Below are 25,010 nucleotides of genomic sequence, written 5' to 3' on the forward strand. Positions count from 1 at the left end.
GGAGAGAGAGAGAGAGCGAGATGGGGGGAAGGAGAGAGAGAGTAAAATAGAGAACCGAGCCAACTTCACTGATGGGGTGTTGACTGCTATGCTTTCAAGGCAGTGTGTGTACTCTAAATCCCAATGAGAATTTTCCACTGGCAGAGCACTGACCAAAGTCTTTTTCACTACAGGACCTGTAGTGACCAAACCAAAATAAACCAATATAAACTGTCCTCCAAAGCCACCCACAACAATTCAAACTGCTATTCGATTACCCGGAAAAACAATCGACCGTTACATGTCAAATGAAAACATACAACGATAACCTGAGGCTTCATGTTACATTACAACACAGTACAGCAGTTTCTTTGAATTCTGCACATTTCTCATAACAACGTCAACATCCCAGGTGTGGAGGCTGAAACTACTCTTCCAGTATAGTGGAATCTTCAAATCAAAGAGATTCTAGTCATTTACCGAGATCCGAAAATAAATTAAATTCACGTTTTTAAACTTGAGTGCTGCTGTGGAATACATACATCATGTATTTCTTCAATTAATGATAATTTTATAGCTGTGGGGATGTGAGAGCTACCGGGCAACGTCACCGGGGAAACATCCAGTCTGAGTGACTTCCCCTGGTTGCTTGTCTTTCTTGGTGGCTGGGTCACTCCCATGCTCCTTGACGTGCCTCTTCAATTCACAGTGCATGACTGCATTTAATGTTGAGGGTTGATTTCCTCAAGTCGATCACATTAAAAAGCTTTTTTTGGGTTGTTTTTCTATTGGAGAAATGACATTGTGACATACGATGCGTCTAAGGAAAGTGTGAAACACCAAAAATACACGTTGAAGTCGATTTACAGGTTTCAACATCTGTCTGGGATATTATATATCTATTTTTTTTTACTTTCAAAGCAATTTCAATTAGTTGTTTATTATACGTTTTGACGTGTAACCTAAAATGATTTACATGTTGGCATCAGGGTGGTCGGGAAATTATCACCATCGCAAAAGGGAAAAAGTTTTAAATACGATCATTCATCTTTATTTTCCCGCTGGATAAAATGACTTTAGTAGAAGTAGTAGCAACAACAACAAACGGCAGAGTGGGAGGAGTCTTCCAGTGTTGGTTAGCCAAGGCTTCTCAGTGTCTCAAGGCTTCTCAGGCTTCTCAAGGCTTCTCAGGCTTCTCAGGCTTCTCAGTGTCTCAAGGCTTCTCAGTGTCTCAAGGCTTCTCAGGCTTCTCAGGCTTCTCAGTGTCTCAAGGCTTCTCAGTGTCTCAAGGCTTCTCAGGCTTCTCAGGCTTCTCAGTGTCTCAAGGCTTCTCAGTGTCTCAAGGCTTCTCAGGCTTATCAGTGTCTCAAGGCTTCTCAGGCTTATCAGTGTCTCAAGGCTTCTCAGTGTCTCAAAGCTTCTCAGTGTCTCAAGGCTTCTCAGGCTTCTCAGTGTCTCAAGGCTTCTCGGTGTCTCAAGGCTTCTCAGGCTTCTCAGTGTCTCAAGGCTTCTCAGTGTCTCAAGGCTTCTCAGTGTCATCTGATTTCATTTAGAATGTTAGATCTGATTTCATAGCGGCTGCGTTACATCCTCCACACGTAGTCCAAATTAAACATGATTGATCTCACTTCATAATGATTGGCACGACATCCTCTTCATCTAGTCTGAAAGACTGTTGGATATCCTCCTCAACACGTTTGATTTAAACACGATTGATTTGATTTCATACTGACTGCATAGCATCCTCTTCCTCTAGTCTGAAATAAACATGTTAGTGAGGGCCTGTCCACTCCCTTCATCCCCCAGAGTGAGTGCCCCCCCTCTCAGAGCAGACATAATTCACTGATATTTACTTTTACTGGAGAGAGACTTGATTTCATATCTCTATAAATCCCAGAGGCATGGGAACATTTGTTCCAAGTTTTAAAATGTTATGAGGATTTAGCATTTCCAGTGATGCACTGGGCCGCACGCACTACCCTCTGTAGTGCCTTGCGGTCAGAGGCCGAGCAATTGCCATACCAGGCGGTGATGCAACCAGTCAGGATGCTCTCGATGTTGCAGCTGTAGAACGTTTTGAGGATCTCAGGACCCATGCCAAATCGTTTTAGTTTCCTGAGGGAGAATAGGCTTTGTCGTGCCCTCTTCACGACTGTCTTGGTGTGTTTGGACTAGAGGTCGACCGATTAATCGGAATGGCCGAGTAATTAGGGCCGATTTTAAGTTTTCATAAGAATCGGAAATCGATATTTTTGGACATCGATTTGGCCAATTTTTTTTTTTAGACCTTTATTCAACTAGGCAAGTCAACACATTCTTATTTTCAATGACAGCCAAGGAACAGTGGGTTAACTGCCTTGTTCAGGAGCAGAACAACAGACCAACGCCCTGCCACCTCCTCCCATTGCACTCCACGAGGAGCCTGCCTGTTACGTGAATGCAGTAAGAAGCCAAGGTAAGTTGCTAGCTAGCATTAGACTTATCTTATAAAAACAATCAATCAATCAATCATAATGACTAGTTAACTACACATGGTTGATGATATTACTAGTTTATCTAGCGTTGCATGTAATCAATGCAGTGCGCATTTGCCGGAAAAAGGAGTGTAGTTGCTCCGACGTGTAGCTAACCATAAACATCAATACACAGAGGTATATTTTTTTAAACCTGCATATTTAGCTAAAAGAAATCCAGGTTGGCAGGCAATATTAACCAGGTGAAATTGTGTCACTTTTCTTGCATTCATTGCACGCAGAGTCAGAGTATATACGATAATAATAAACGTTTTGTTTTCTAAATTATAGTTTCCGGATTTGACCATATTAATGACCAAAGGCTCGTATTTCTCTGTGTTATTATGTTATAATTAAGTCTATGTTTTGATAGAGCAGTCTGACTGAGCGATGGTAGGCAGCAGCAGGCTCGTAAGCATTAATTCAAACAGCACTTTCGTGCGTTTTGCCAGCAGCTCTTCATTGCGCTTCAAGCATTGCGCTGTTTATGACTTCAAGCCTATCAACTCCGGAGATTAGGCTGGTGTAACCGATGTGAAATGTCTAGCTAGTTAGCCGGGGGGGGGGGCGCGCTAATAGCGTTTTAAACGTCACTTGCTCTGAGACTTGGAGTAATTGTTCCACATACTCTGCATGGGTAACGCTGCTTCGAGGGTGGCTGTTGTCAATGTGTTCCTCGTTCGAGCCCAGGTAGGAGCGAGGAGAGGGACGGAAGCTATACTGTTACACTGGCAATACTAAAGTGCCTATAAGAACATCCAATAGTCAAAAGGTATATGAAATACCAATGGTATAGAGAGAAATATCCTATAAATACTATATTAACTACAACCTAAAACCTCTTACCTGAGAATATTGATGTCTCATGTTAAAAGGATCCACCAGCTTTCATATGTTCTCATGTTCTGAGCAAGGAATTTAAACGTAAAATTATTTTCATGGCACATATTGCACTTTTACTTTCTTCTCCAACACTTTGTTTTTGCATTATTTAAACCAAATTGAACATGTTTCATTATTTATTTGATGCTAAATTGATTTTTATTGATATATTATATTAAGTTCAAATAAGTGTTCATTCAGTATTGTTGTAATTGTCATAAAAAAATATATAGATATTTTTAATAATCGGACGTTTCGGCGTTGAAATATCATAATCGGTCGACCTCTAGTTTGGACCATTCTAGTTTGTTGGTGATGTGGACGCCAAGGAACTTGAAGCTCTCAACCTACTCCACTACAGCCTCGTCGATGAGAATGGGGGCGTGCCTGGTCCTCCTTTTCCTGTAGTCCACAATCATCTCCTTAGTCTTGGTTACGTTGAGGGATAGGTTGTTATTCTGGCACCACCTGGAAAGGTCTCTGACCTTCTCCCTATAGGCTGTCTGCAAACTTAATGATGGTGTCGGAGTCATGCCTGGCCATGCTGTCGTGGGTGAACAGGGAATACAGGAGGGGACTGAGCACGCACCCCTGGGGAGCTCCAGTGTTGAGGATCAGCGTGGCAGATATGTTGCTACCTACCCTCACCACCTGGGGGCGGCCCGTCAGGAAGTCCAGGATCCAGTTGCAGAGGGAGGTATTTAGTCCGAGGATCCTTAGCTTAGTGATGAACTTTGAGGGCACTATGGTGTTGAACGCTGAGCTGTAGTCAATGAATAGCATTCTCACATAGGTGTTCCTTTTGTCCAGGTGGGAAAGGGCAGTGTGGAGTCATCTGTGAAATCTGTTTGGGCGGTATGCAAATTGGAGAGGGTCTAGGGTTTCTGGGATAATGGTGATGATGTGAGCCATTACCAACCTTTCAAAGCACTTTATGGCTACGGACGTGAGTGTTACGGGTCTATAGTCATTTACGCAGGTTGCCTTTGTGTTCTTGGGCACAGTGGTCTGCATGAAACATGTTGGTATTACAGACTCAATCAGGGACATCTTGAAAATGTCAGTAAAGACACCTGGCAGTTGGCCAGCACATGCCCGTAGCACACATCCTAGTAATCCATCTGGCCCCGCAGCCTTGTGTATGTTGACCTGTTTAAATGTCTTACTCACGTCGGCTACGAAGAGCGTGATCACACAGTTGTCCGGAACAGATATGCTCTCATGCCTGCCTCAGTGTTGCTTGCCTCGAGGCGAGAGAAAGAGAAACTGTAATGTAGTTCTTTGTGGATCTATAGCACATTAAAGCTATTTCTATCTTTCTCTCTCTCTCTATTTAATATGTCAACTACCGCCTACGGTCTTTCTCTGCCCAGGAACTGACCTCAGAGCAGACATAATTCATTGAATATTTACTCTTACTGGAGAGAGACCTGATTTCATATTTTTTTTTATTTTTTATTTTTTATTTCATATCTCTATAAATCCCAGAGACATGGGAACATTTAGTCCCAGTATAAAAATGTTGTGAGGATTTTGCATTTTCAGGAGCATCTAAAAGTAACTTACTAAATTATCTCATCTTATATTTGAACATGATTCACCAACCGATTATAAATTAGGAACTTTTATTATCTTAGCTTACATTATCCAGTGTGAAACATACAACCTAGTCTCATGCAACCGTCAATGCTAGAAGCAAAGGTTAATTAACTTTCCACTGTAGTTATTTTACAACTACTACTCTGTCTACAACCGTGAAACTGTAACGTACTTCTATGTGGATCTATAGCACATTACTGGTGTGTATTCGGTTCTTACTGTTTGAACGTGGCCTTCCATGATGTCACCTCCTCCAGGAGGGGTGGCAGGGTAGCCTAGTGGTTAGAGCGTGTGTGTGTGTGTACACATAGGTCCAGTGGCTTGGAGATCTGCAGCTCTCAGCAGATTACCAACTCTGTCACCAACACTACAAGCTGTGGTCCTTTATGTAAGCCCATTGTCTCACCAGTACTTGTCATCAGTACCACTGTGGAGTACAGTAGGATGTTTCCTAAACAAGACACACAGGGAGCTGGGACGAGGCCTCAGGAGGGAGCTGGGACGAGGCCTCAGGAGGGAGCTGGGACGAGGCCTCAGGAGGGAGCTGGGACAAGGCCTGAGGACGAGGCATCAGAGATCTGGGAAAAGGCCTCAAGGTCATTCACCAACTGATCTTAGATTTGGAATATAAATCCAATAATAAATGGACCATCAGACCTAGACTAAAATATCAAGAGCCTAAGATGCTGATTTAAATGGTTTGAACATCCACATCTGTTCACACTTGACTGGTGTCCAGACACAATGAGTGAGCTTTGAAATATCTGTAATCTGATTGTGATCCGGTGATCTGATTGTGATCCGGTGATCTGATTGTGATCCTGTGATCTGATTGTGATCCTGTGATCTGATTGTGATCCTGTGATCTGATTGTGATCCTGTGATCTGATTGTGATCCGGTGATCTGATTGTGATCCGGTGATCTGATTGTGATCCGGTGATCTGATTGTGATCCTGTGATCTGATTGTGATCCGGTGATCTGATTGTGATCCGGTGACCTGATTGTGATCCGGTGATCTGATTGTGATCCGGTGATCTGATTGTGATCCGGTGATCTGATTGTGATCCTGTGATCTGATTGTGATCCGGTGATCTGATTGTGATCCGGTGATCTGATTGTGATCCTGTGATCTGATTGTGATCCGGTGATCTGATTGTGATCCTGTGATCTGATTGTGATCCGGTGATCTGATTGTGATCCTGTGATCTGATTGTGATCCGGTGATCTGATTGTGATCCTGTGATCTGATTGTGATCCGGTGATCTGATTGTGATCCTGTGATCTGATTGTGATCCTGTGATCTGATTGTGATCCTGTGATCTGATTGTGATCCGGTGATCTGATTGTGATCCTGTGATCTGATTGTGATCCTGTGATCTGATTGTGATCCGGTGATCTGATTGTGATCACAATCAGATCACAGATATTTCAATAATCTACACATGTGTAAAAATGTGGACGATTTCATGACAAAGGTTGAATGTTAGCACCAGGTATGAACAAGGCTAAAGTGGTATTATAATTGTGCAAAATAGTGAGGAGCTGTTCAGTCACTTAGTTCGCCATCTCTCACTGCACTCCATCACGTGAGGTGTTCCTATCTACAGAGGTGTTCCTATCTACCGAGGTATGAGGTGTTCCTATCTACAGAGGTGTTCCTATCTACTGAGGTGTGAGGTGTTCCTATCTACCGAGGTGTTCCTATCTACCGAGGTGTTCCTATCTACCGGGGTGTTCCTATCTACCGAGGTGTTCCTACCTACCGGGGTATGAGGTGTTCCTATCTACCGGGGTGTTCCTACCTACCGGGGTGTTCCTATCTACCGAGGTGTTCCTACCTACCGGGGTGTTCCTACCTACCGGGGTGTTCCTATCTACTGGGGTGTTCCTACCTACCGGGGTGTTCCTATCTACCGAGGTGTTCCTATCTACCGAGGTGTTCCTATCTACCGGGGTGTTCCTATCTACCGGGGTGTTCCTATCTACCGAGGTGTTCCTATCTACCGAGGTGTTCCTATCTACCGGGGTGTTCCTATCTACCGGGGTGTTCCTACCTACCGGGGTGTTCCTATCTACCGGGGTGTTCCTATCTACCGGGGTGTTCCTATCTACCGGGGTGTTCCTATCTACCGAGGTGTTCCTACCTACCGGGGTGTTCCTATCTACCGGGGTGTTCCTATCTACCGGGGTGTTCCTATCTACCGAGGTGTTCCTATCTACCGAGGTGTTCCTATCTACCGGGGTGTTCCTATCTACCGGGGTGTTCCTATCTACCGGGGTGTTCCTATCTACCGGGGTGTTCCTATCTACCGGGGTGTTCCTATCTACCGGGGTGTTCCTATCTACCGGGGTGTTCCTATCTACCGGGGTGTTCCTACCTACTGGGGTATGAGGTGTTCCTATCTACCGGGGTGTTCCTATCTACCGGGGTGTTCCTATCTACCGGGGTGTTCCTATCTACCGGGGTGTTCCTATCTACCGGGGTGTTCCTATCTACCGGGGTGTTCCTACCTACCGGGGTGTTCCTACCTACCGGGGTGTTCCTATCTACCGGGGTGTTCCTATCTACCGGGGTGTTCCTATCTACCGAGGTGTTCCTACCTACCGGGGTGTTCCTATCTACCGGGGTGTTCCTATCTACCGGGGTGTTCCTATCTACCGGGGTGTTCCTACCTACTGGGGTATGAGGTGTTCCTATCTACCGGGGTGTTCCTATCTACCGAGGTGTTCCTACCTACCGGGGTGTTCCTATCTACCGGGGTGTTCCTATCTACCGAGGTGTTCCTACCTACCGGGGTGTTCCTATCTACCGGGGTGTTCCTATCTACCGAGGTGTTCCTACCTACCGGGGTGTTCCTATCTACCGGGGTGTTCCTATCTACTGGGGTGTTCCTATCTACCGAGGTGTTCCTACCTACCGGGGTGTTCCTATCTACCGGGGTGTTCCTATCTACCGGGGTGTTCCTATCTACCGGGGTGTTCCTATCTACCGGGGTGTTCCTACCTACCGGGGTGTTCCTATCTACCGGGGTGTTCCTATCTACCGGGGTGTTCCTATCTACCGAGGTGTTCCTATCTACCGGGGTGTTCCTATCTACCGGGGTGTTCCTACCTACTGGGGTGTTCCTATCTACCGGGGTGTTCCTACCTACCGGGGTGTTCCTACCTACTGGGGTATGAGGTGTTCCTATCTACCGGGGTGTTCCTATCTACCGGGGTGTTCCTATCTACCGGGGTGTTCCTATCTACTGGGGTGTTCCTACCTACTGGGGTATGAGGTGTTCCTATCTACCGGGGTGTTCCTATCTACCGGGGTGTTCCTATCTACCGGGGTGTTCCTATCTACTGGGGTGTTCCTATCTACCGGGGTGTTCCTACCTACTGGGGTATGAGGTGTTCCTATCTACCGGGGTGTTCCTATCTACCGGGGTGTTCCTATCTACCGGGGTGTTCCTATCTACCGGGGTGTTCCTATCTACCGGGGTGTTCCTATCTACCGGGGTGTTCCTATCTACCGGGGTGTTCCTACCTACTGGGGTATGAGGTGTTCCTACCTACCGAGGTGTTCCTATCTACCGGGGTGTTCCTACCTACTGGGGTGTTCCTATCTACCGGGGTGTTCCTATCTACCGGGGTGTTCCTACCTACCGAGGTGTTCCTACCTACTGGGGTGTTCCTATCTACTGGGGTGTTCCTATCTACCGGGGTGTTCCTATCTACCGGGGTGTTCCTATCTACTGGGGTGTTCCTATCTACCGGGGTGTTCCTATCTACCGGGGTGTTCCTATCTACTGGGGTGTTCCTATCTACCGGGGTGTTCCTACCTACTGGGGTGTTCCTATCTACCGGGGTGTTCCTATCTACTGGGGTGTTCCTATCTACTGGGGTGTTCCTATCTACCGGGGTGTTCCTACCTACTGGGGTGTTCCTATCTACCGAGGTGTTCCTATCTACTGGGGTGTTCCTATCTACTGGGGTGTTCCTATCTACCGGGGTGTTCCTATCTACTGGGGTGTTCCTATCTACCGAGGTGTTCCTATCTACCGGGGTGTTCCTATCTACCGGGGTGTTCCTATCTACCGGGGTGTTCCTACCTACTGGGGTATGAGGTGTTCCTATCTACTGGGGTGTTCCTATCTACCGGGGTGTTCCTATCTACTGGGGTGTTCCTACCTACTGGGGTGTTCCTATCTACTGGGGTGTTCCTATCTACTGGGGTGTTCCTATCTACCGGGGTGTTCCTACCTACTGGGGTGTTCCTACCTACCGAGGTGTTCCTATCTACCGGGGTGTTCCTACCTACCGGGGTGTTCCTACCTACCGGGGTGTTCCTATCTACCGGGGTGTTCCTATCTACCGGGGTGTTCCTACCTACCGGGGTGTTCCTACCTACCGGGGTGTTCCTACCTACCGGGGTGTTCCTATCTACCGGGGTGTTCCTATCTACCGGGGTGTTCCTACCTACCGGGGTGTTCCTACCTACCGGGGTGTTCCTACCTACCGGGTGTTCCTACCTACCGGGGTGTTCCTATCTACCGGGGTGTTCCTATCTACCGGGGTGTTCCTATCTACCGAGGTGTTCCTATCTACCGGGGTGTTCCTATCTACCGAGGTGTTCCTACCTACTGGGGTGTTCCTATCTACCGGGGTGTTCCTATCTACCGGGGTGTTCCTACCTACCGGGGTGTTCCTACCTACCGGGGTGTTCCTACCTACCGGGGTGTTCCTACCTACCGGGGTGTTCCTACCTACCGGGGTGTTCCTATCTACCGGGGTGTTCCTATCTACCGGGGTGTTCCTATCTACCGGGGTGTTCCTACCTACTGGGGTGTTCCTATCTACCGGGGTGTTCCTACCTACCGGGGTGTTCCTACCTACTGGGGTGTTCCTATCTACCCAGGTGTGTGTAATGTGCATGTTGTTATTGTCTTTTACTGTAAACACACATTTAAATAAATATCCGTAAGCTGTATTCATAGACAATGGGAGTAAGTATTGTATTTTTTCCAAGATCTCTCCAAAAAAACGATTGGACATGTTCTTTCATAAACCCTTTAATAATGGCTAAATAAAGGTTATATTTTTTCTGAAGGTTTACAAAGCCACATATATTGTGTTAGCTGTGCATAAGTAACAAATCAATCAATCATTATTATTATTATTTATAAATCACATTTTACATCATCAGTTGTCACAAAATCCTTTTCACAGTAATCCAACGTTGACCCCACAGAGCTTTTACAGTAACACGACCTAGACCCTACAGAGCTTTTACAGTAACACGACCTAGACCCTACAGAGCTTTTACAGTAACACGACCTAGACCCCACAGAGCTTTTACAGTAACACGACCTAGACCCCACAGAGCTTTTACAGTAACACGACCTAGACCCCACAGAGCTTTTACAGTAACACGACCTAGACCCTACAGAGCAGAAGGCAGTGTTTGGCGACGTCAGAGACCAGAGCCTGGATTCAGTCTGAAACTGTGCTATATAGCAGGCCTGACGAACACGGTTAACATTGCCTTTGAAAGCCACACTGTCTACAAAAGCGAGCGGCTTGAATCCCAACCTAGAAGAGGTTTATATCGGATACTCAGTGCATCCGGCCCAGTGTAATGATAGAGGCCTTGTGGACCTCTCTGTAGACGTTCCTCAGCAGTGTGTGTGTGTGTGTGTGTGTGTGTGTGTGTGTGTGTGTGTGTGTGTGTGTGTGTGTGTGTGTGTGTGTGTGTGTGTGTGTGTGTGTGTGTGTGTGTGTGTGTGTGTGTGTGTGTGTGTGTGTGTGTGTGTGTGCGTGCGTGCGTGCGTGCGTGCGTGCGTGCGTGCGTGCGTGCGTGTGTGTGTGTGTGTGTGCGTGTGTGTGTGTGTGTGTGTGTGTTAGCCCAGTGTAATGATATAGTTCTTGTAGACCTCTCTGTAGGCGTTCCTCAGCAGGACATAAGGGAAACAGCTCTCCAACATGTCCTGGCTCAGGAACGGAGACGCCTCCACAATCTGTAGAGGAGGTAGGTGGCCAATCAGGTGAAGAGAATACATTATACATGTATCGAACATTTAAAAAAGGTTAAGTGTACAGTATACATGATTTTTGACCAGAGTCAGACGTTTTTCTCCTGACCATGTGACCTGACAGGGGAAAACGTCTGGGACCTTGTTATGAGTGGCTCCGTAATCCTTGTCAAAGCCAGAACAATCCACAAGGACCTAGTTATGGCCCCCTGACATTTTCAACATTACAATAAGTAGAAATACTGTAGGAAGACCTGAGCCTACCATGTGCAGGAGAAGGTAGATGGAGTCTCTGTTCTTGCCGTCCACCCTATTCTCTACATTCTGCCCCAGCTGGAGCAGGGTGGAAGACGCAACCTAGATGAACAAGATCACCTTTAGCAGTAGGAATAGATCTACAACTACAGGACAACTGTTTAAAAATCAGATGAAAATATCCTGTGTCAACATGACCTCTTTAGAGACATTGCATCCAGGTTGATCACGTACCAGAAGGAACTCCTTAAGGTGCTGCTCTATGTTCTTGCTCTCGACGGTGAACATGGCTGCGGACAGCTGGTTGACGGCCGTGGCCAGACAGTGGATGTTGTTGTGGTGCCCTGCGGTCAATCAATCAATGAATTAGTTGAGTGACGGCAGTGGCCAGACAGTGGATGTTGTTGTGGTTCCCTGCGGTCAATCAATCAAAGCAGAAACCAGAGCCACACAGAAGAATACCAAACTAAATGAAAAGACACCACTTTTTTAAAAATTACATTTACAGGAACAGTCAACTCCCTAGACCGTAGGAGGTGTCCTTTAGGTCCAGCACTGCCAATAACAGTCAACTCCCTAGACCGTAGGAGGTGTCCTTTAGGTCCAGCACTGACAATAACAGACAACTCCCTAGACCGTAGGAGGTGTCCTTTAGGTCCAGCACTGCCAATAACAGTCAACTCCCTAGACCGTAGGAGGTGTCCTTTAGGTCCAGCACTGCCAATAACAGTCAACGCCCTAGACCGTAGGAGGAGTCCTTTAGGTCCAGCACTGACAATAACAGTCAACTCCCTAGACCGTAGGAGGTGTCCTTTAGGTCCAGCACTGCCAATAACAGACAACTCCCTAGACCGTAGGAGGTGTCCTTTAGGTCCAGCACTGCCAATAACAGTCAACTCCCTAGACCGTAGGAGGTGTCCTTTAGGTCCAGCACTGCCAATAACAGACAACTCCCTAGACCGTAGGAGGTGTCCTTTAGGTCCAGCACTGCCAATAACAGTCAACTCCCTAGACCGTAGGAGGTGTCCTTTAGGTCCAGCACTGACAATAACAGTCAACTCCCTAGACCGTAGGAGGTGTCCTTTAGGTCCAGCACTGCCAATAACAGTCAACTCCCTAGACCGTAGGAGGTGTCCTTTAGGTCCAGCACTGACAATAACAGTCAACTCCCTAGACCGTAGGAGGTGTCCTTTAGGTCCAGCACTGCCAATAACAGTCAACTCCCTAGACCGTAGGAGGTGTCCTTTAGGTCCAGCACTGCCAATAACAGACAACTCCCTAGACCGTAGGAGGTGTCCTTTAGGTCCAGCACTGCCAATAACAGACAACTCCCTAGACCGTAGGAGGTGTCCTTTAGGTCCAGCACTGACAATAACAGTCAACTCCCTAGACCGTAGGAGGTGTCCTTTAGGTCCAGCACTGACAATAACAGACAACTCCCTAGACCGTAGGAGGTGTCCTTTAGGTCCAGCACTGCCAATAACAGTCAACTCCCTAGACCGTAGGAGGTGTCCTTTAGGTCCAGCACTGCCAATAACAGTCAACTCCCTAGACCGTAGGAGGTGTCCTTTAGGTCCAGCACTGCCAATAACAGACAACTCCCTAGACCGTAGGAGGTGTCCTTTAGGTCCAGCACTGCCAATAACAGTCAACTCCCTAGACCGTAGGAGGTGTCCTTTAGGTCCAGCACTGACAATAACAGACAACTCCCTAGACCGTAGGAGGTGTCCTTTAGGTCCAGCACTGACAATAACAGACAACTCCCTAGACCGTAGGAGGTGTCCTTTAGGTCCAGCACTGCCAATAACAGTCAACTCCCTAGACCGTAGGAGGTGTCCTTTAGGTCCAGCACTGCCAATAACAAAAGAAGGTGGCCACACGTTCTATAGCTCCGATGTAACAACAACAATGCTACTGACACTTTTGACGGAATCCTGTCTCCATCAGGGTTTCTGAATCCATTTTATTCCAGGTCCATGTTTAAAACGCAGACAGAGAAAAACCTGAACGCCATCTCTGATGTCACCATCTCTGATGTCACCATCTCTCTGACTTTGCTCCACGGTTGTTATTTGATGCTCTTAGGAGTTCTCCATCCGGCTCTGTGCCAACTCAATGAGACTCATTTTATGGAAAGTCTATGCTGTCTGACACAATCACTATGGGGCAGCAGGTGGCCTAGTGGTTAGAGCATTGGACTAGCAAACGTAAAGGTTGCAAGATCGAATCCCCCGAGCTGAGAAGGTACAAATCTGTTGTTCTGCCCTGAACAAGGCAGTTAACCGTTCCTAGGCCGTCAATGAAAATTAGAATTTGTTCTTAACTGACTTGCCTAATTAAATACAAGTAAAAAAATAAATAAAATAGAAACACGACAGCATCCCAAATAGCACCTTATTCCCTATATAGTGCACTTGGGACCTGGTCTAAAGTAGTGCACTTCCTTATGGGCTCTGGTCAAAAGTAGTGCACTTCCCCATGGGCCCTGGTCTAAAGTAGGGCACTTCCTTATGGGCTCTGGTCAAAAGTAGTGCACTTCCTTATGGGCTCTGGTCAAAAGTAGTGCACTTCCTTATGGGCTCTGGTCAAAAGTAGTGCACTTCCTTATGGGCCCTGGTCAAAAGTAGGGCACTTCCTTATGGGCTCTGGTCAAAAGTAGTGCACTTCCTTATGGGCCCTGGTCAAAAGTAGTGCACTTCCTTATGGGCCCTGGTCAAAAGTAGTGCACTTCCTTATGGGCTCTGGTCAAAAGTATCTTGGCCATGTTCTGTCATAATCTCCACCCGGCACAGCCAGAAGAGGACTGGCCACCCCACATAGCCCGGTTCCTCTCTAGGTTTCTTCCTAGGTTTTGGCCTTTCTAAGGAGTTTTTCCTAGCCACCGTGCTTCTACACCTGCATTGCTTGCTGTTTGGGGTTTTAGGCTGGGTTTCTGTACAGCACTTTGAGATATCAGCTGATGTACGAAGGGCTATATAAATAAATTTGATTTGATTTGATTTGATGTACGAAGGGCTATATAAATACATTTGATTTGATTTGATTTGATGTACGAAGGGCTATATAAATAAATTTGATTTGATTTGATTTGATGTGCGAAGGGCTATATAAATACATTTGATTTGATTTGAAAAGTAGTGCACTTCCCCATGGGCTCTGGTCAAAAGTAGTGCACTTCCTTGTGCGCTCTGGTCAAAAGTAGTGCACTATTGGGGATAGGGTGTAATTTGGGACGCTACCCAGAGTCCTTGGTAAAAAAACAAGTCTTTCATTCGTCAACCTGTCTGAGTTAAGGTCAATAGGGAATTAGAAGTATTCCAAGGTGTCACAGTGATGACTGTGATGATGTCACTGGTACACTGGCGTGACTAGTGTCCATGGAATGTCAACCACATTGAACCAGTTAGCATAACTGTGGCAAATTCCACTTGTGTCGAATTTCACTTTAGTCGTGCATTGACGTCGATGGGAGATGAGGTGGAAATGTTACTTGTGATTCACAACCTGAAAGATTCAAAAATGAGTCAGTGACTATTGTGTGTGTCTTTCCTAATCAGTTAGAAGTTAAGCATACAGCTGGATCTACACTAGTGCTGAGCGACTACAGCTTTTTGAGGTTGGATCAGTTTCGGTTTGAGTATTAAAAATGCTGGATTGAATGCTGTAAGTCCCATGATGGTAGTGACCGCCCATTACTGTTTATGACTTATTTTTAACCTTTATTTACTCACATCACGTTACTAAAATATTTTAGTTGTTGTGTATTTTACATTTGTTTTATTTGATGACTTTATTATTTCATTCCAAGTCATCATCTCGTCTCTATAGACCTGCTGCCTGACAAAAAAAAACACTATTTTAGTAGTTCTTCAAAGTAACTAAGGCATACTTTTATGACTGCTGAATACCAACTATCAATCCCTTAGATCATGTGTTTTCAGGTAGAGATACCTCACAAAGCTACAGCTGCTCTCTATGTCCCCTCATAATCACGCATTCATTTTGGTTAATCGCTTAGCACTAATCTACACACAACAGATGGCATGAGAAGGGGCAGCTGTTGCTATTGTAACATGGACCCAATGAGGATCCAGAAGAACACATGAACATGTAAATCAGACATGGACTCAACTCCACATTGGAGCAGATTTCGAGATCTGGAAAGAAAAACATTTTAAAATGCAGTTTTTTTTTTGTTGGAGTGAACATACAACCCTGCTTGAATAATTTCTCCAAGGGTTAAATGAAGCAATAAGGCACGAGGGGGTGTGGTATATGGCCAATATACCACGGCTAAGGGCTGTTCTAAATCGCAACGCATCTCAGAGTGCTGGATAGAGCCATTAGCCCTGGTATATTGGCCATATATCACAAACCCAAGAGGTGCCTTATTGCTATTTTAAACTGGTTACTAAAGTAATTAGAGCAGTAAAAAATACATGCTTTGTCATACCGATGGTATACGGTCTCATATACCGAGGCTGTCAGCCAATCAACAGTCAGGGCTGGAACCAAACAGTTTATAATACAGATTATTTGATGAAATTAACATCCTGTCGAATGTAGGAGGAGTTGGGGTCCAGGTTCAGAGAAGGCAGAGACACAATGTAATGTTGTTGGTTTTGCGCTGAACTAAATGTATCACTAGGGTTATTGTGACCGTATGTTCAACAGGGAGCGAAGAGGGACATCTATGTACATTTACCACAAGTCAATAACCCAGTCCTTACCACCATAATGTCTGCTGTAGTAGGAGTTGGGATCCAAAGCCAGGATGGGCAGAGACACGGCGATGTAAACCAGGAGAAGGCAGGTTAGCTTGTACTCCTCATCAACAGATGAGTTATCTGAAGAGTAGAACTCATTTTTAGCAAACTTTCCTTTAAAAAAAATGTCTTCTTCTAAACTCTAGAAAACGTTAATAGGAAAAAAACCAAAAGGAAAGTTGAAAGACATGCATTAATAGGTTAAATATATTTTCATTTGTTTAACTTTTTAGCCAATTGGAGTCCAGCTATATAAAGGGGAGGATAGGTTGTGGAATCCTTCTGTTTTGTCATAAAGATATATTGTACAAAACCAATAAAGTGGTCCTTCGAGCCGGATAGTGACAATTGTCTTGGAACATGACCAGTGTAATAAAACGGACATCCCCACCAGAGACTATTGTATTTACCTGCACGCATACTAGCGACGGCTGTCACCAAAGCAGGGTCGATGTCACAAGTCAGTCCTGCTGCAGACGCCAGCTCAAACACCGTCAGGGTTACCTGCATCAAGTAAAACAAGATGTCTTCAACCATTTTTAATCTTAAAGATGCCTTCATTTACTTATTTGGCTGATCAGTTCTTTTCAGCTTCTAGCTGAGCAACAAAAAAAAGCCTCCATTAAGTGAATATTTCTTAAACTGAAACTATAAAAGCATTGGTTAACTACGGTTCCCTCTTTCTGTAGCAAGGGGGGTCAGAATGTTTCCATTGAGGTGGTTATTTTAGTTGAGAGGTTGCAGACCAGACAGACATGATGTGTCTCTTTCAGGGAGGTCAGCTTGCCTCTGCTTGGTGCCTGGTGCTGCTGACGTCTTAGGGCTCATCCTGAACCAGGCTGTGGCATGTTATGTTTTCTCTGCACACGTGGGTTCAAATCATGTTTGAAATCTTTCAAATACTTTAAGTATTTGTTTTAGCCTGCTTGGAGTGCCAGGTTGGCATGGTTTGACTTCTCTATTGGTTTCCATAGCACTATACAAACTCAAACCAGCACAGATAAAGTATTTTTAAATGATTTCCAATAGTATTTACACCCGGGTCTGGGATGTCTGGTTTGTATGTCCTACTCTCACGCTCAGGGGAAAGACATAAGCAGGCCAGGGGGCTTTCCACAGTCAGAGACAACTCATAAAATACGCCTTCTCCTGTTCCACTGCTCTACTGCTCTCTACTCCTCTCTACTGCTCTCTACTCCTCTCTACTCCTCTCTACCCCTCTCTACCCCTCTCTACTGCTCTCTACCCCTCTCTACCCCTCTCTACTGCTCTCTACTCCTCTCTACTCCTCTCTACCCCTCTCTACTGCTCTCTACTCCTCTCTACTCCTCTCTACTCCTCTCTACCCCTCTCTACTGCTCTCTACCCCTCTCTACTGCTCTCTACCCCTCTCTACCCCTCTCTACCCTTCTCGACTCCTCTCTACCCCTCTCTACCCCTCTCTACTCCTCTCTACCCCTCTCTACTCCTCTTTACTGCTCTCTACTGCTCTCCACCGCTCTCTACTGCTCTCCACCGCTCTCTACCCCTCTCCACCGCTCTCTACCCGTCTCCACCGCTCTCTACCCCTCTCCACCGCTCTCTACCCCTCTCCACCGCTCTCTACCCCTCTCCACCGCTCTCTACCCCTCTCTACTGCTCTCTACCGCTCTCTACTGCTCTCTACCCCTCTCTACTGCTCTCTACCCCTCTCTACTGCTCTCTACCCCTCTCTACTCCTCTCTACCGCTCTCGACTGCTCTCTACTGCTCTCTACCCCTCTCGACTCCTCTCTACTCCTCTCTACTCCTTTCTACTGCTCTAAATAACACTGTAATTCAAGTTATCGTATGAACGGTTGTTTTTTTGGTAATGATCCTTTCCTACCCTATACTCTCCTACCCTACCCTATCCTACCCCATCCTATCCTATCATACCCTGTCCTGCCATTCCCTATTCTATCCTACCTGGTTTTCACCCTACCCTGTCATGCGATCCCTATCCTACCATATCCGATTCCACCCTATAACATACCCTATCATCCTACCCTATAATATCCTACCCTATCCTATTCCACCCTACCCTTTCCTATACTACCCTATAATGCCGTATCCTATCCAACCCTATTGTGTCTTATGCTACCCTATCCTATCCTTATTATACCCTACTCTATCCAACCTACTCTACCCTATACAACCCTACTGTGTCCTATCATACACCACCCTACCCTAACCTACTCTACCCTATACAACCCTACTGTATCCTATCATACACCACCCTACCCTAACCTACTCTACCCTATACAACCCTACTGTATCCTATCATACACCACCCTACCTTATACAACCCTACTGTATCCTATCATACACCACCCTACCCTATACAACCCTACTGTGTCCTATCATACACCACCCTACCCTAACCTACTCTACCCTATACAACCCTACTGTATCCTATCATACACCACCCTACCCTATACAACCCTACTGTGTCCTATCATACACCACCCTACCCTAACCTACTCTACCCTATACAACCCTACTGTGTCCTATCATACACCACCCTACCCTAACCTACTCTACCCTATACAACCCTACTGTATCCTATCATACGCCACCCTACCTTATACAACCCTACTGTATCCTATCATACGCCACCCTACCCTAACCTACTCTACCCTATTCTATCCTATCGGGCGCTACCCTATCCGAATCTACCCTATAATGTACCCTATCAATCCTACACTATCATACCCTATCCTACCCTATCATATCCAACCCTACCCTACGCTATCCTATCCTACACTACCCTAACTAACCCTACCTTACCATATCCTACCCTACACTACCCTACCCTACCATACAATATCCTATCCAACTCAACCCTACGCTATCCTATCCTATTGTATCCTACCCTATAATACCGTATTCTATCCTCCCCAACCCAAACCTCCCATATCCTACCCTAAACTATTCGACCTTAACCTACCCCATCATGCACTACCCTATCAAATACTATCATACCCTATCCAACTCTACCCTACGCTATCCTATCCCACCCTATAATACAGTATCCTATACTACCCTATCCCACACTACCATTTCCTACCCTACCCTATCCCACCCTACTCCATCCTACCTAAACCCAGAATATCATCGCTACCCTATCCGAATCTACCCTATAACGTACCTATCAACCCTACCCTATCCCACCCTACCCTACGCTACCCTATCATATCCAACCCTATACTACCCTAATCAACCCTACCATATCCTACCCTAATTTACCGTCTACCATACCATATCCTACCCTACCCTCCCCTATCCTATCCCTATTGTATCATATCCTATAATACCGTATCCTATCCTGTTCTATCCTACCCTATTCAACCCTACCGTATCCTACCCTGAACAACCCTATCCTAATCTACCCTATCCAACCCTACTGTGTCCTACATATCATACCCTACCCTATAAAACCCTACCCTATTCTATCTTACCCAACTATGTCTTCCCTTCCCTATCCCACCCTACTCTATCCTACCTTATCCTACCATACCATACCATACCATATCCTACCCTATCCAACCCTCCCCTACTCTACCCAACCCACCATACTCTGTACTATTCTTTACTCTCAGATTATATTCAATTTTCCAAACCTAAGCAAAACACGCTGTACCTTGATGTCTGTGTCAGGGGAGACCATATCCCTTAGGCTCTCAATGGGCCCCATCAGGTAGGGGCAATGCTTCTGCATGATCTGATAACAGAGAACAGAGGGATTATTAGGTACCCTATGACAGGTACCCTATGACAGGATATTAATATTTTATTTGAAGCCTCGACCATAAGGGCGACAGATGTCATAAACAGTCGTGGCAGCTGGTGTCAACTCATGCCAACTGACTTCACAATGTTATAACATGACACAAACAATACACAACAACAACAACAACAACAACAGCCTTATTACCCAAAAGAGGGGAATGACATTAAATTCTCCATTCAGTATATTATAAGTGGTAGTGTGTCCTCACATCTTCCAGTGTGTTCTGTGCCATGGCTCTAAAGGACAGGATCACTCCGATGATGGTCATCCTCTTCAGGACGTTCTCTCCCGCTGGACAGGTTAAACACGAGAGATTAAAGCTACGTTCATACAATCTATTATCCTTTTTAGTATCATGAGGCACGGCACCGAGATGTTTGACATCTCTGAAATCGTGTCAGTTGGAGAAGCTCCAGTTATATACACACTGCACAGATCTAACAGGATCAGACGGGATTCAGTCCCCCTCGAGGTATTCCACATCACCTTTCACATCATCAACGGATATTCTGTTTGTCTTCTCATCTTTCTCCTGTTCCCCCTGCAGCTCACTTGGCACTCTTCCCTGGAGGTTAGTGTGTGTGTGTGTGCGTGCGCAGGTGTGTGTGTGTATATATCTGCATGTGTTACCAGGCAGTCTCTTCTGGAGGTTAGCCATGGCCTCGGGTTTGTCAAAGTTAGCTCTCATTTGAACTAGCACGTCCATGTTCTCTATCACCAGTTTCTGGAGGAGAGGAGAGGAGAGGAGAGGAGAGGAGAGGAGAGGAGAGGAGAGGAGAGGAGAGGAGAGGAGGAGAGGGGAGAGGAGAGGAGAGGAGAGGAGAGGAGAGGAGAGGAGAGGAGAGGAGAGGAGAGGAGAGGAGAGGAGAGGAGAGATAGGGAAAAGAGAAGCGAAGAGAAGAGAAGAGCAGAGGAAAAATAGAAAATAGATGGATAGAGTTGTGAGATACTGTCAAACTACCAGGTTATGAGTGCAATCAGAGTTAATGTCAAGTTCAATCTTAATGTCAACTTTCTACCATTTACTATAGGAGCTGTAATGACACGTTGACCAGGAGACATTCTCTCTTTCAGACAATATGTTGATTTAACCTTTATTTAAGCAGGGACAAATTAGATATTTTTTTAATATAAATTAAAATAAGGGATATGCAGGTCACAATGATCTTCATCTCCTGTTGGACTGTGTGGGGGAGAGTATGAGTTCATCTCCTGTTGGACTGTGTGGGGGAGAGTATGAGTTCATCTCCTGTTGGACTGTGTGGGGGAGAGTATGAGTTCATCTCCTGTTGGACTGTGTGGGGGAGAGTAAGAGTTCATCTCCTGTTGGACTGTGTGGGGGAGAGTAAGAGTTCATCTCCTGTTGGACTGTGTGGGGGAGAGTATGAGTTCATCTCCTGTTGGACTGTGTGGGGGAGAGTAAGAGTTAATCTCCTGTTGGACTGTGTGGGGGAGAGTAAGAGTTCATCTCCTGTTGGACTGTGTGGGGGAGAGTATGAGTTCATCTCCTGTTGGACTGTGTGGGGGAGAGTAAGAGTTCATCTCCTGTTGGACTGTGTGGGGGAGAGTAAGAGTTCATCTCCTGTTGGACTGTGTGGGGGAGAGTATGAGTTCATCTCCTGTTGGACTGTGTGGGGGAGAGTATGAGTTCATCTCCTGTTGGACTGTGTGGGGGAGAGTATGAGTTCATCTCCTGTTGGACTGTGTGGGGAGAGTATGAGTTCATCTCCTGTTGGACTGTGTGGGGGAGAGTATGAGTTCATCTCCTGTTGGACTGTGTGGGGGAGAGTAAGAGTTCATCTCCTGTTGGACTGTGTGGGGGAGAGTATGAGTTCATCTCCTGTTGGACTGTGTGGGGGAGAGTATGAGTTCATCTCCTGTTGGACTGTGTGGGGAGAGTATGAGTTCATCTCCTGTTGGACTGTGTGGGGAGAGTATGAGTTCATCTCCTGTTGGACTGTGTGGGGAGAGTAAGAGTTCATCTCCTGTTGGACTGTGTGGGGAGAGTATGAGTTCATCTCCTGTTGGACTGTGTGGGGGAGAGTATGAGTTCATCTCCTGTTGGACTGTGTGGGGGAGAGTATGAGTTCATCTCCTGTTGGACTGTGTGGGGGAGAGTATGAGTTCATCTCCTGTTGGACTGTGTGGGGGAGAGTATGAGTTCATCTCCTGTTGGACTGTGTGGGGGAGAGTATGAGTTCATCTCCTGTTGGACTGTGTGGGGGAGAGTATGAGTTCATCTCCTGTTGGACTGTGTGGGGGAGAGTATGAGTTCATCTCCTGTTGGACTGTGTGGGGGAGAGTATGAGTTCATCTCCTGTTGGACTGTGTGGGGGAGAGTATGAGTTCATCTCCTGTTGGACTGTGTGGGGGAGAGTAAGAGTTCATCTCCTGTTGGACTGTGTGGGGGAGAGTAAGAGCGACTTCATAGTTCAACAGCGGCAGATCAGAGACAGACCGCCAGCCAGCCCTCTGAGAGATATGAGCCGTCTGTAATTGTTTGAAGCTTAATCCTACCTTGAGTTCTCCGACTTGTGAGGTGATGTGCCACATCAGGTTCTCACTGAGAAACTTGAGACCGTACGGACCAATCAGCTCGGCCAGGGCCTGCATCTCTGGGCAGATTAGGGATGAAGGGGAGAATATGGATGTGTGGTTTAGAATGTAGTTGTCACACCCTGATCTGTTTCACCTGTCCCTGTGATTGTCTCCACCCCCTCCAGGTGTTGCTTATTTTCCCCAGTCTATTTATCTCTGTGTTTCCTGTCTCTCTGTGGCAGTTCGTCTTGTATGTTTAGTGAAGTCAACCAGCGTGTTTTTCATCGTACTCTGTCTTCCTGGTTCTGACTACTGCCTGACTCTGGACTACTTTCCCACCTGCCTGATCATCCTACCTGCCCTGACCTTGAATCTGCCTGTCCTTCGGTACATATTGGACTCTGAACTGGTTTTGACCTTTTGCCTGTACACGACCATTCTCTTGCCTACCCCTTTTTGGATGAATAAACATTGTAAGACTCCAACCATCTGCCTCCTGTGTCTGCATCTGGGTCTCGCCTTGATAGTAGTTTAGACTGTAGTTTAGGCTACATGACCCGAGGGCTACAGCACCCGAGGGCTACAGCACCCGAGGGCTACAGCACCCGAGGGCTACAGCACAGAGCTAGGTGGACAGGGCAGAGCTAGGTGGACGGGGCGGAGCTAGGTGGACGGGACGGAGCTAGGTGGACGGGACGGAGGTAGGTGGAGCTAGGTGGAGAGGGTGGTGATAGGTGGTGCTAGGTGGAGAGGGTGGTGCTAGGTGGAGAGGGTGGAGGTAGGTGGAGAGGGTGGTGCTAGGTGGAGAGGGTGGTACTAGGTGGAGAGGGTGGTTGCTAGGTGGAGAGGGTGGTGCTAGGTGGAGAGGGTGGAGCTAGGTGGAGCTAGGTGGAGAGGGTGGTGGAGAGGATGGCGGTAGGTGAAGAGGGTGGTGCTAGGTGGAGAGGGTGGAGGTAGGTGGAGAGGGTGGAGGTAGGTGGAGAGGGTGGTGCTAGGTGGAGAGGGTGGTTCTAGGTGGAGAGGGTGGTGCTAGGTGGAGAGGGTGGTGCTAGGTGGAGAGGGTGGAGGTAGGTGGAGAGGGTGGTGCTAGGTGGAGAGGGTGGAGGTAGGTGGAGAGGGTGGAGGTAGGTGGAAAGGGTGGAGGTAGGTGGAGAGGGTGGAGGTAGGGGGTGCTAGGTGAAGAGGGTAGAGGTGTATTTAGAGGTCACCAGGCTACCCTACTGCAGACAGGTCTCACCTGAGATATCAGAGTACTCCTCTGCTCTGAAACTCTGCTCGTTCTCGATGGTCTGGTTGACGAAGCAGTGCATTGCAGGGCAGTGAACGATCAGGTTGCTGCTGGCCTGACGCAGAAGGCCCTCTAGGTACCTGTGGAGAGGCAGACGTAATATCCTCTTCCTAATTCATTCAAATGCACAACATAGGTGCTAACAGTTGCTGATGAACATCTATAACTACATGCATGTAGCAGTGCAGTGACAGAGGAAACGGTTCAGCGAGTGATATAATGTCTGTTACCCTGGAGACGTCAGAGATGAAGTCACAGAAGGGTTGTCAGTTCAAATCCTAAACTCAGCAAAAAAAAGAAAAGTCCCTTTTTCAGGACCCTGTCTTTAAAAGACAATAAGTAAAAATCTAAATAACTTCACAGCTCTTCATTGTAAAGGGTTTAAACACTGTTTCTCATGCTTATTGTAATGGGTTTAAACACTGTTTCCCATGCTTATTGTAATGGGTTTAAACACTGTTTCCCATGCTTATTGTAATGGGTTTAAACACTGTTTCTCATGCTTATTGTAATGGGTTTAAACACTGTTTCTCATGCTTATTGTAATGGGTTTAAACACTGTTTCCCATGCTTATTGTAATGGGTTTAAACACTGTTTCCCATGCTTATTGTAATGGGTTTAAACACTGTTTCCCATGCTTATTGTAATGGGTTTAAACACTGTTTCCCATGCTTATTGTAATGGGTTTAAACACTGTTTCCCATGCTTATTGTAATGGGTTTAAACACTGTTTCCCATGCTTATTGTAATGGGTTTAAACACTGTTTCTCATGCTTATTGTAAAGGGTTTAAACACTGTTTCTCATGCTTATTGTAATGGGTTTAAACACTGTTTCTCATGCTTATTGTAATGGGTTTAAACACTGTTTCTCATGCTTATTGTAATGGGTTTAAACACTGTTTCCCATGCTTGTTGTAATGGGTTTAAACACTGTTTCCCATGCTTGTTGTAAAGGGTTTAAACACTGTTTCCCATGCTTATTGTAATGGGTTTAAACACTGTTTCCCATGCTTATTGTAATGGGTTTAAACACTGTTTCCCATGCTTATTGTAATGGGTTTAAACACTGTTTCCCATGCTTATTGTAATGGGTTTAAACACTGTTTCCCATGCTTATTGTAATGGGTTTAAACACTGTTTCTCATGCTTATTGTAAAGGGTTTAAACACTGTTTCTCATGCTTATTGTAATGGGTTTAAACACTGTTTCTCATGCTTATTGTAATGGGTTTAAACACTGTTTCTCATGCTTATTGTAATGGGTTTAAACACTGTTTCCCATGCTTGTTGTAAAGGGTTTAAACACTGTTTCTCATGCTTCTTCAATGAACCATAAACAATTAATGAACATGCACCTGTGGAA

The 25,010-nt window shown here is 46.1% G+C and overlaps 1 protein-coding gene and 1 long non-coding RNA gene across 45 annotated transcripts in view; one reads left to right on the plus strand and one right to left on the minus strand.

The window, feature by feature from the left end:
* Nucleotides 1-10,011: 10,011 nt before the first annotated feature.
* The window catches only part of nckap1l (NCK associated protein 1 like), a 58,681-nt gene continuing 43,682 nt past the window's right edge, over nucleotides 10,012-25,010 (minus strand). The window contains 11 exon segments of the mRNA XM_052526393.1: nucleotides 10,012-10,228; nucleotides 10,394-10,974; nucleotides 11,254-11,346; nucleotides 11,479-11,588; nucleotides 15,975-16,091; nucleotides 16,421-16,514; nucleotides 19,671-19,751; nucleotides 20,029-20,111; nucleotides 20,451-20,544; nucleotides 22,338-22,435; nucleotides 23,596-23,726. Coding sequence (XP_052382353.1) covers nucleotides 10,858-10,974; nucleotides 11,254-11,346; nucleotides 11,479-11,588; nucleotides 15,975-16,091; nucleotides 16,421-16,514; nucleotides 19,671-19,751; nucleotides 20,029-20,111; nucleotides 20,451-20,544; nucleotides 22,338-22,435; nucleotides 23,596-23,726 — 1,018 coding nt within the window. The 3' untranslated portion in view covers nucleotides 10,012-10,228; nucleotides 10,394-10,857.
* Nucleotides 11,595-13,314, plus strand: LOC127932077 (uncharacterized). Of its 44 annotated transcripts, none has more exons than XR_008143954.1 (6): nucleotides 11,595-11,942; nucleotides 12,051-12,266; nucleotides 12,321-12,482; nucleotides 12,591-12,644; nucleotides 12,699-12,914; nucleotides 12,969-13,314. It is a non-coding gene; the product is annotated as an uncharacterized LOC127932077 (long non-coding RNA). The 44 variants fall into 44 exon arrangements; XR_008143959.1 differs by having other exon boundaries at nucleotides 12,321-12,428; XR_008143931.1 differs by adding an exon at nucleotides 12,008-12,050 and having other exon boundaries at nucleotides 11,595-11,953; nucleotides 12,105-12,374; nucleotides 12,429-12,914.

Source organism: Oncorhynchus keta, chromosome 10, assembly GCF_023373465.1.
Source record: "Oncorhynchus keta strain PuntledgeMale-10-30-2019 chromosome 10, Oket_V2, whole genome shotgun sequence".
NCBI classification, from domain to species: Eukaryota; Metazoa; Chordata; class Actinopteri; order Salmoniformes; family Salmonidae; genus Oncorhynchus; species Oncorhynchus keta.